This window comes from Acomys russatus, chromosome 23 (assembly GCF_903995435.1).
Source record: "Acomys russatus chromosome 23, mAcoRus1.1, whole genome shotgun sequence".
Lineage (NCBI taxonomy): Eukaryota > Metazoa > Chordata > Mammalia > Rodentia > Muridae > Acomys > Acomys russatus.
This window is the reverse complement of record NC_067159.1, coordinates 58,741,107-58,753,601: the sequence shown is the minus strand read 5'-3', so window position 1 is coordinate 58,753,601 and position 12,495 is coordinate 58,741,107. Positions and strand designations below refer to the sequence as shown.

At 35.7% G+C, this 12,495-nt stretch overlaps 1 protein-coding gene across 2 annotated transcripts in view; it reads left to right on the top strand.

The window, feature by feature from the left end:
• The window catches only part of Lrrc7 (leucine rich repeat containing 7), a 471,125-nt gene that overhangs the window by 109,247 nt on the left and 349,383 nt on the right, over positions 1-12,495 (top strand). For both annotated transcript variants that reach the window (XM_051165943.1, XM_051165942.1), the window contains exon 2: positions 11,683-11,780. In XM_051165943.1, the coding sequence (XP_051021900.1) occupies positions 11,683-11,780 (98 nt within the window). The remainder of the gene's footprint in view (positions 1-11,682; positions 11,781-12,495) is intronic.

Here is a 12,495-nt window from a genome sequence, read left to right as displayed (position 1 = left end):
GAGACCTGACCATGAACCAGTGTACAGAAGGGAGACTCAGAAATGTTGTAGCATAGGGTTCAGATACCTGAATCTTCTATAGTGTCTCAAGAAATGTGGGTGGAAACGTGACAAGGGTGGAGTCTATAAAAATAACCAGATGAATTGATAAGACAAGAGAAGAGGAAGCTAAGTGACAAATCAGGGTGATGCAGCCACAAAGTTTCCAGGAACAGGAAGCTGCTTCGTCTGTGTCTAAAGGAGAAAAGCAGAGGTCAGACCAGATGTAAGCAACTAGCAGTGAAGCCGTAACCAGGGAGCCAGCGGCGATGCTCTCAGGTGCAACTGCCCATCCTTGACTCACTAACAAAATCAATTTCAGAGGTTCAAAATGTAGACACTTCAGATCAACAACTGTGCTCATTTAAAATCTCCTGACTCAATCGAAAGAAACTTTTCAAATATCTTCAAAACTAAAAAAAAAAAAAAAAAAAAAGTGGTTTTAAAAATAGATAATTCAGTAAGGGATAGTAAGTATATATTAAATATATAAGTTTATCTGGGCATGAAAAGAAAGTACAAGATCAAAACAATAAAGTGGAAAAGAAAGCTTAGCTCAGAAAATGGAAGAAAAGTGAAATAAAAAACAGAAAGCAAAATAATTTAGAAAACATAAATCCAAATTAGTGTCAATTAATCATAAATACAAAAATATTATTAAAACTGATTTTAACGTGGATTTAAAATAAAAAAAAAACAAGGGGCCAGAAAGGAAGCTCTGTGGTAAAGAGTGTTTGCTGCTCTCATAGAGGACCCAGATTCCATTTACAGCAACTCACACACAGTTCACAACTACCTGTTACTCTGGTTCCAAAGGATCTAATACCTGTTTCTGGCCTCCTTAGCACTGGATGTATATAGTGCACAGACATACATGTAGGCAAACACTCATGTAGATAAAATATTTAACAATATATCATCACATTAGATAAGAAAAATAAAACAAAGCAATAGGAAAAATAAACAAATTCACCATTGACTTTGGAAAATATTCACATTCTCTCATTTGTTAATGGAAACAAAAGTAGTATCATGTTGTTGCACACTCATTTCTAAAGCACATTTGGACTTTTCTAGTCAACAAAAAATTATGAACTGAAGGAGGATAAAGATGATGCTAGAAATTGATAAACACTTTTCCTTTTTAGATTTCACTTGGATATTTTTTCTTATTTTACATGTACATTTATATTATTACACATATACACAATAAACTACATACAGCAAGAAGAATGATAAAACAATCAGGAATTATATAAATGTTACATTCGTTGTGTTTTGGCTATTTATATTTAACAACTTTGAAGAAAACATCTTTCCTGTTTTGGTGCATGTAAAATTCTGAATCTAAATCAATATCTATCATATCTCATCTCTATCAACTTAAAACATCTATCTAGACCTAAAAACATCTTAACCCCTCTTCAACCCCATCAGAGACTTGAGAAGGAATAAAATTAATTACCTGAGTAAACACGAAGTGCAAGTTAGCAGCTTCCAAAATGAAAAAATGACAGAGACAGTTTGATGACTGAACAGTCACCCAAAACTCTCTGTAAAGTTGGAGCATCATCTTCAGCCTTCTGGCCCAATATATCTGACAGACATATTTGTGAAGCAGTTCCAAATCAGTTGGAAGAAACCACAGGAGAATGACACCTCATTTCCCTTGGGGGGGTTGGTTAGGTAGGCTTTTTGTTGCTTTCTTCAACTATAGATGTGTATTTTCATTGGGAGTTGTTTTTAAGTTATTATTGGTCTTATTCAGAGAGAAAACAAGCTTAGACTCAGGGATGTCTCTCTTTTCCTTTATCTTTCTTTCTTAGGTTTAGAGATAGCGGTTGAAAAGAAAGAAGGGAGAATATAGAAATATATAGGGATGATAAGACAAAAAGTAGATTAGTGAATCTACTCCTCAACTTAAGGCCTTAATTGTTACTCACGAGATTTTTTTAATTCATTGATATAGAATTTTGTATATTGATGCAAAACAAGTTTCATTTTGATAGATTGAGATAGAATTCAAATTGAAGATTATTCTTCATGCACATTATATGTATCTCTACTCTAATATGAAGTATTGTACCCATACAACTCAATTATAATACAAGGATTACTTCCAATGCTTTGAAAGGGTATTGCAGGCTGCTTAAGATAACAAAATAATACAAGTTAATTGTTCGTTGATCAAATCATGGTCATGTCGATTACTAGTTTATATTTATCACAAGAATATACAACCTAGGTTTAACAGATGGCTATGATTCTACATACAGATAATGTAAAATAATTAGATAACATCTTTAAAAACCTCAGAGATCTACAAAATACGACATTTAATGATGTTTTTATGATTTTAAAGATTCTTTGACAGTAAGACAGGTTAATTCCTAGCAACACCCAGCCTACTTCAAAGAAGATGGTGAGAATCAAAGAACCTCCTTATGGAGATGGCTTCAAATGTGTCAAACAAGGCACTGGGCAAAATGTCCTCATTTCTGCCACAGACAGAATTCTGCCTAAAAATGAGCAGTCTTTGATACAGGCAGAGTAGGATCAACAGCCAAATTCTGCCAAGACAGGGTAAGCAAGTCCTCAATAATTCCTGCCTCACAAATATGTCTGTCAGAAATTGATATATACTTAAATCAAAATGAAAATAAGAGCGTTCTGGAGAAGACCAAGAAGCTACAAGGAGGGGAGGATGGAGGGTGGCCTGTGGAAGAAGCACCATTGAAAGTGTAACATCTGAACAAAATGGATAGGGAAGTAATTCTAGAGAAAGGATACTACAAGGTAAAGGCGTAGGACAAGAGTCTGTCATATTTGTGCATGTTCAGTCTACTGAGCATAGATAACACGGGATCAAATATGAGAGAAGAAAAAGAGAGATGAGGAGAAGTTATAGGTGGTCACACACAAAACCGCATGGGCAATTGTAACAATTGAAAGAAACAGAAGTTCTCAGAGAATTACAGAAAAAGATCGACTCACATATTGAAAGGCCTCAAGGGAACAAAGATGAGCAGGGAAACTTTGACATTTCTTTAGTGGAAAATATGTTTACCTTTCTCAAGAAAGTCAATAGTCAGTGTCTAGAAGAGCGAGTTCTTCCTTCTCCTGGGAAAGAACTAAGAAAAAATGAGAGGCACAGAAGCTGGAGGTGAAATTACTGTGTGCCTGGTGTTTCTTAGTGATATCAAAAAGCATTAGGATAAAGGCAAAAGTTTGGGGGATTATTTGGTTTGGTTTAGTTTGGTTTGGTTTGGTTTGGTTTGTTTGGATTTATTGTTATTCTTCCTGGAATTTATAAAAAAAATCATTCAAAGTCCATCAGAGTTGAGGTGCTGTAATTTTCACCAAATCTTAAATGGGTATTCAGTTAAGGTTTCCCCAGAAACCTATTATCCTTAATAAATGAGTCATTGTTATTATTTCTCCAGTAAAGTATACCACATGCTCTATTTCCCCATCTTAGTATAAAATACTAAGCTTAAAGTAGTATATGATTTGAAAAGCCCTAGAAATTACTGATGTGATTGGGATCATGGTGTTGCCCTCTGCTCATGGCTATCAGAGTGTTTGCTGGGTTATCCAAGGTGAAAAAAATATAAAGTGTCTTTGTTGTGAGTTGTCATTACCATATACAAAATCTAGAGAAAACTCCAGAATGTCATTCTAGCAGTTCTCAGTCCAAAGACTGACTACTGGGCTTTGTTACCAGAAATTCTTCACAAAAGGAGAATGGGTTGAAGGCAGAAGTTACTCTTCATATACCTTACTCTAAAGACTGATGCAATTTATATTCTGGGACGTTAGAATATGTTATACTCAGATAGATAGATAGATAGATAGATAGATAGATAGATAGATAGATAGATAGATAGAGTGTTATTGATTTTGTTGTATTTCCAAAAGAATGACATTTATTCTTTGAGCCAACCACATCCATTTTCCTTCAAAAATGAATATTTTATAGTCCCCCAGCATGTAATTCTTCTATGTCTAAGAAGTTACCATATATGGTAGTATTTGTTTCTCTGAGACAGAACACTCAGTAAGGCTACTCAATGCCAATGAGAGCAAAGAACTTCATCTGCCAGCTCTGTTCAAGTGGGGAGATCTGCAAGAAGCAGGAAGTCTGAGTGTGAGTCTTGACCTTGCTCTAACACATTAACCATAGAGACTTGTTATGAGACCAAGTACAGGTACAGCCACAGACACGTTAGCCCTGTGTTGGAACACATATTTGTATCAAATGCCATTTGTTCATTCACTAAATCTTTTAAAATGAATGAACCATTTTCAATGGGTTTGGCCAAGCTCTGAAGATATGAGTTCTGCCCAACTCTAGGGTATAATGAGTGTGTAAGATTCTGAGACAGGAGATTCAGAAGATGGCTGGGGAAGAAAGTCAGACCATTGCAGCTCCTTGAAGGGGAGGAGTCTGTGCTTTGATGATTTTTGGCATCCCACTCATAAATACCAACCATTACAAACATGAAACCCAAATTATTACATGCAGATGAAACATAAATTGTGACATATATATATAAAATCTTTTATGAATTAGTGGCTGGAAATGTTTCCAAATCTCACAAGTTAATCAGTCATTTTATAAGAACTTCACCCAGGAAGATTTGCTGTCTCTTGTGCTACCCAAGACACAGTCATAAAGCCAGCATCATTCTACCACACTGCTAGTATGTAGATGGATAAAAAGTACAAACCATTTTCTAAAAAATAAAGGAAAAAAATTATGTAAGACCCAATATCTGGGAGTTTGAGGACCTTGATTTTTCCCTGTTGGTTAAAAACAAAAGCCGACGTTCATCTCAGGTTTTTTTTAGAAAGCATTTGCTTGCTACATCTGCAGAGAAAGTTATATGCGGCTCTCATTCTAGCACTTGTTTCCTCTCAACACATTTTAATGGCATGTATCCATTTTAAATTCTGTTTAAAAACATAAGTGTGGAGCTAAAGAAAGAGTTTAATTGGTAACGTTTCTAGCACGTAAGCATGAAGACCTGAGTTCAAATCCCAAGAACCAAAGTAAAACCATATTCACATAGAGACAGCCTTCAGGACATATGCAGATAGGAGTATCTCAAATGCTGGCCTCTGGCCTCCACTTGCACGTATGCATGTTTACCTGTAAGTACTTGTGAACATATGGACACACACATATACCACACAAACACAAATTAAATTAAGGTAAAATAGTCAGATACAGTCTTCAAAAACCTCAGAGTCCTAAAAATCAATTTTTAAAATTGGGGAAAATGTACCATTATGTTTCCTGGCTCTCAAAGTACATGATACAGAAATGTTAAACTGTTTCCTCTCTGAAACCATTGATGATTCTTGTTCTTTGAGAAATTACTTCTATCTTTCACCAAATACCTGACTCAGCTCCAACACTACAGCCTTTTTGCCTGTATTTCTGGTCTAGTAATTTTACTTTTTCTAGGTAGTTTGAGTGAAATTCATTCTCTTCATGGTGATCTTCCCTTTAAACTTTGTTTTTAATATAGGTCAGTTCAACATACTTATCCAAGATAATTGGGTACTGCTTGTTTCTATGCTGCCATTCATAATTCAACTTGGATCCATATAAGCACTAAGTTATATTTTGCATGTGCATTCTTTTGGAGTCTACCCATGCTTGGGAATTACATTACTGTGATTTGGATTCAACTGTCCTAAAGAAAATTACCACTGACAAATTAAGACCATTTCCATTGCACCATCAACTCTTCCTTGAATTCAAAACTAAAAAAAGAGACTTGGAAGTTCAGGGTGTTGACATTTTAAGGACATTAGAAATTAATGTTCATAGTATGTTAGCACTATGCATTTTTATTTCATTTTTTCTTTCCCCTATGAGGCTATAAAACTCTGTCCACTGTTATATCTAACTATAATATAACAATTATCTTTTTATCTGTATCATCAGCTGTGCTTTCATTTTTATTCCTAATTTGTAATTTGTTTAGTTTTCTATGAACTATTTCTATTGCTGTTTTAACCTATAGAATAGTGGTTCTCAACCTTCCTAATGCTGCAGTCCTTTAATATGGTTCCTCATGTTGTGGTGTTCCCCAGCTACAAAATTAATCTTGTTGCTACTCCATAACCACAATTTTTCTACTGTTCTGAATTATAGTGTCAATATCTTTGGAAGTCGAAGGTTGCCAATGGCATTTTAACCCACAGGTTGAGGACCACTGCTATAGAAGTATAAGCTATATTATGTCAGCCAGTTTTACATCAACTTGACACAAGCTAGAATCATTTTGGGAGAGAGATTCTAAATTTATAACATACACCCACTAGATTGGCCTTTGTCAAACCAATAATGTATATTCTTGGTTGATAATTAATATGAAAGGACACAACCCATTGTGGGTAGTGCCACCACTGGGCTGCTCGTCCTGGGTGAAACAAACAGCTGAATAAACTGTGAAGAGCAAGTCAGGAAAGAGTATTCCTCCATAGTCTCAGGTTCAATCCATATCTCCAGATTCCTGCCTTGAACTCCTGTCCTGACATCCTTCAAAGATGGACTGTCATGTGGAACTGCAAGCTGAAATAAAGCCTTTCCTCCCCAAGTCGCTTTTGGCCATGGTGTTTTATTACATCAATACAAAAGTAACTGAAATGTGCATTTTCTTTGACTGTGTTATGATTAGCTACTTCCAGACATGCTAAACTGTGTAAATCTGTAGCTATATGCAGTTATTGAAATTCCCACTGGAATAAACCAAGACTCAATGAAGCTATTGAATCCCAAGTTTAGTTCTTCTGTAACACTAGCCAGTTTGCAGTCGATAGTTGTGTATGGCTAGAAGCTGGGCACCACAGATGTCTCGCATTTCCTTCCTTTTCTGAAGCTTAAATAGCAAAACCCTCATTAAATGGAGGCAGATCTGATATAAATACAGAGTTTTCTTCTGTGTAACCCTAAGCAAATCACTTGGTGTCATCTCTGAGAGAGAGGCTCGTCAAAATGAAATGATCATGAAAGATAATAATAATACCTACAATAGGCATTTAGGATGCTTATACCTCACAAGTTACTTTTCCCAACTTCTATGTCCATCATGAGCCAGTCAGTCAGTCTCTCTTCTTTTTCCATCTAGTATAAATCTACTTCACCCAGATTTTTATTCTTAACCTCACTCTCATTTCAGGCCACAATTCTGTATGAATTGAGTGTGTATTCTTTCCCAGTCAAATCTAAAGTCACCACTATATTGTGGTGATCATAAGACTTTCAAAGTGATCCCTGGCTTCTCTGATGTGGCAAGGCTTTGTTATCTCTCTCTTTGGCCGTTCCTTACCCTTATGGCATCCATCATAATTACAGTCTTGCCCTGAACCCTTGGCCCACTTCTATATTGGTGAATAATTTTATCAACTAATTGATCCATTAAACTTCCTCCCTACATTTCCAAATATGTAATTGCTGTTTGTAGGAGTTCTCAAACACTGAACAGGGTCTGAACAGAATTTTTCAGAAACTGATTTCATTGATTACACCCTTAGTGAGTATCTTTAGCTTTGAAGTAAACAGAAGTTTGCATAAATAGCAGGGTGATCTCCAGAAGACTGTAGTGTCAATTATATAACACTGTGGACATGAATGTGTGTCTACCAGTGGGCACGGCATTTGTAATTTTAAATAATAAAGATAATTTGAGTGTCTTCAATGTTTGTTTCCATGACTGTGTGATGTATGTAATTTATAGGACATTTCCTCAGCTCCAGTTAACTTTTCAGTAGTTCTTAAACATAAAATCTCATTCAATGAAGCAGACATTAAATGACACCAAGACAGTAATCAAATGCAGCATGGAATCAACATATTAACAAGCAAATATACATTTTCACAATGTTGTTTGATGTGATGAGTAGCTTATACATAAAACATTCATATAAAGGTATGGAGCTAGAATTAGTTTTCTGTTTATGGATGATTTTAGCTCAATCAGAGATGTCTTACTCAATAGAGTAATAGGCATATTGTTTCTATAAAATCATGTGCCCATGAGAATAGTGGAGTAAAAATTAGAAAGCAAAACCTAGGAAAGACTGATTATATCTTCCACAACCCATGTGGCCCTGAGTAGGTAGCTGGTAATCTCTAGTCCTTCAGTTACATCTCTCAGTGGACTTCTCTGGGTATTGAATGAAACAGACAAATGGTGAGATATCACAGAGGCTTCAGTCTTATTCCCATGGTCAGAGAGCAGTGCTAAATTTTGAAATGTCTAAACTCTCAGAAAAATAATAGGGTATTTAGCTATTTAGACAATATGATTTGGATAACAGGGCATTTTTATTTATCCAAGTATTCTTATATTATCATTTGTGAGCTCTTAAATTGAGTTTGTTAATGGAAGTTTGCTATAATAACATTTTCATCTCTGAAAACTGGCAGTTTGTGTGTCTGTGTCTGTGTCTGTGTGTGTGTGTGTGTGTGTGTGTGTGTGTGTGTGGTTCTTTTTTTCTTTTTGTTTATACATGGTCTTCATAGATATTCTCTCTCTCTCCTCTCTCTCTCTCTCTCCCTCCCTCTCCATATTCCTGGCCTTGGGCCTCTCTGTGCCTTTCTGGTCCCAGTATTCCAATCCCCTCTTATCATGTGTGTTCTAACACTGCCCCATCCCTTTCCCTCTTCTTCTCAGGGGCCCTTTCTAATTTCCTGATCACTATCATTCCTTACTCCCAAATGAATATATTTGTATAAAAATTAAAAGCTAAGAAGGTATACATAATATAATTTGTTTCATCCATCTTCCCGTGAATTTCATTATTTTACAGCTAAATGAAATTCTATTGTGTATATGAACCAAATTCCCATAATCTATTCATAAGTTATGGTCATCTGGTCTGACTCCATTTCCTGGATATTGTGAATAATAATGATATGGGTACAATCTCTGTGGTGGGGTGTGCGGTCCTATGGGTTTATTTTAGGAAAGATACAGCTGGGCCTTATGGGAACTCTAATTTTAGTTTTTTGAGGATCTCCCTCATACACACACTGATTTCCATTGTGGCTTTTCCAGTCTGCATCAAGCCAATGATGATTAAATGTTCCTTTCCTCACATTATTTCCAGCATTTGTTATCATCTGCCTTTCTTTGGTGGTCCTTCTCACTGGTGTAAAGCAGAATCTCAAAGCAGTTTAATTTACATGTGTCCAGTGGATGTGGGTGTTTTCTGTTTCCACAATGACTAAAACATTTGTTTCCTCACATATTTCCCCTACAAAGCCAAAGGTTTCTTTGCTTTACTGAATAACGGGCAGTTTCAACATTTTTACTAGCACAATGGACACGAAGGAGTTACTTTCTATTTTCATTTCTAAGCCAAGATTATGATCCATAACCATTCCTTCACCTGCCCCGTTGCCTGTGACATATCACAAACCACCTCACCTATGCCTAGGTATCTAATCCTCACACAAAAAAAGTACTAGAAGTGGCCATCACTTTACTGATGAAAAACTAAAACACAGATGGTATGAGCAAGTTTCCATGATGCCATCTGTGAGAGATAAGATATTGAACTAGGCCCCACAGCCAGCAGTCAGCATGAAGCCCACCCTGGCTCATCCACCCTTTACTACAAACGTTGTGTTTCTTCTGAAATATGTTTGGTATTTCCAAAATGCAGCCTTGGGACACTGGGTCCTTGGATGCCAATTACAATCATCCAAGGACAAAAATCCCTGAGTCTTGGAAGCACCTCACCTGCCCCCACCAAGGCTGGGTGAGAATATACTTCTCTCACATGTTAGAAATATTTTTAAAGCAATCGTTTTCTTGAGTGGTTTATATATATTTCTAACCTGGATAACTTCTCATCTCATATCAGAATTTAATTATGATAAATAAAACTGATTTTGTTTGACTATTTGAGGGCTGAAGATATGGATCAGTGCTAGAACACCTACCTGCTACATTCAGGCCCATCATCCAATCCCCTACATTAGAAAAAATACTTATACACAACTATGGAGACATTTGCATATTCAGGTTGCAATTACTCTATTTTTGTATATTGAATTCATAAAGACAAGTCAATGTTTACTTAAATTATCATTAGACCATCATAGAAATTCATACATTTACTAGACTATATTATCAAAATTGTATAATGAATTGATTCAAGAGTTGGAAACTAGAAAACATACTAAGTTTACTTTGCATATTTAACCATCATGGCAAAAGTTATGACTCTCTTCCACACATACACTATTAGAACAAATTATATCTTAACTCCTTCAAATCCCTCTTGGGCTTTTGCCATGGTACCATCATTATGTCAAGAGCAGTAATTTTTCTTACCTAAACTAAACTTCAAATGGAACTAAGAGTCAAGTCATAATTGCATGTAAGAAGCATTTTTTTATACTTTACAGACATGGCCACAAGCACATTAGTATGTGTACATGGGAATTAGTAATAATAATGATAATAATAATAATAATAATAATAATAATAATAATAATAATAAAACAAGGAAATAATAATAAAAGAATCCTTTTAGATTCACTCAGTATCATGGAAAGAAGCAGCGAGTCTATTCATGAAAACTAATCTTTGAAATGTTCAGTACACATTCTTTCTTCCTAAAAGATGACCTTACATTTTTTTATAAATGTATTTACTTTCAATTAATTATCCCTTTTTAATAACTTCTCATTGGATTTATTGAGATGTTTAATAAATTATCATAGACTGTGTAGTTAAATGATAGACATACACAACTCATGGTTTTAAGGCTGGGAAACCCAAGGTTGTGGTGCTGGTAGATTTGCTTTTAGGCAAGGCCTTCTTCCTAATGTGTGGTCTTGTGTGGAAGAGAAAGAGACCTCTGTTCTTTCTCCCTATTTTAGGAGGACAGTGATCCCACTGTGAAGATCTCACCCTTTTAACATCCTCTAAATCTAATTCTAAATCTAATTACTTCCAAATGCCTTTATATTGGGGCAAGACACAAACATTTAGTCTCAACGGTCTCTTACTATACTGTATGAGTTTTGTCCACATAGTGGTGTGTGGTGTAATGTGCTGTGCTGTGTGTGTGTGTGTTGTGTGTGTGTGTGTGTGTGTGTGTGTGTGTGTGTGTGTGTGTGTGTGTGTGTGTGTACATATATGTACACATCCATGTGGATGCCAGAAGACAAACTCAACTTTCATTGTTCGGGTAACTTGGTGTTTTTAAAATAGAGTTTCTGTCCTGAAAGTTGTTGAGTAGGTTGTATTGGCTGTCCAGCAAACCCCGGGAATCCACCTGACTGCCTCCACAGCACTGGGATTACCAGAACATGGCACCTCACCCGGCATTTTTACATAGTTTATGAATATCAAATTTCAGTTCTTTTGCTTATAAGGCAAGCACTGGCATTACTGAGCTGTCTCTCTAGCACCATATATATTAAGTCAAAAGACTTTTAAATGCCAAGAATTCTCCAGCTTACCGTGCTCCATGCTCCCTTGTCATCTTATTTGTTGGATATTCTCAGTAGTGTGGCCTTCAAGGCTTATGTCAGTATTTAAATTTTAATTTGATATTTCCATTACCAATCAAGATTTTGGTATTAAAATACTCTTGCTCTTTCTCTAACAGGATGGAGAGCATAATACGGGGACGGAATCCCCCACAATATCAGCGAAGTCCTTGCAAGGAGGCTCGTGCTGCACTTCGAAAGAGGCCTGAAGAGGAGTGTAAGTCTAATCAGACTAACCATGTTCTATGTAGAATTATGGTGAAAACAAAACAAACAAAAAACAGGTTCACATGTTCACATTTAAAAGCTCAGGCAAATTAGAGAAGTAATAAATATCTGTTAAGCTGACCTTTTTTAAAAATTACAAAAAAAAAAAAAAAAAAAAAAAGAAAGAAAGAAAACAAGTTTTGTGAGTTCTGTTTTCCCATGAGTGTTTCTCTGGCACTTTAAGAACTTCCCATGGTTGTCACAGATCTTCAGAAGACAAGACAGTTGACACTACTACAGATGTTAAATGTCTGCCTTCTCTTTGTGGTATCTGTGGTGCTTATTATGTTTCTGTATTTATTTATCTCAAATGGATCATTTGCATTTAATTATCCAGTGTATGAATAGGTATGGAAAACTGAGGCCATTGCTTGTTAACAGATCACTTGTGTAGAATGAATAAAACTCTAATTTCAATTCCCAGACCTCCCTGCAACTGACAGAATAAAGATAATTCAGAAAACAAGCAAATAAACAAAAAACCCAAAAACTTCCAATGGCATTTGAATTTTGTTTTAAATGAGAAAAGTGTACACAGTACTCTAAATCTTTCAAGATCTCTATACACTGAACAGACTAATGTCCTAACGCAAAGAACCATATAAAATGTGCTTTAAAATCAACATTTTACAGTTTTCTTTGCACTACAGTTCTCTCTTGAACAT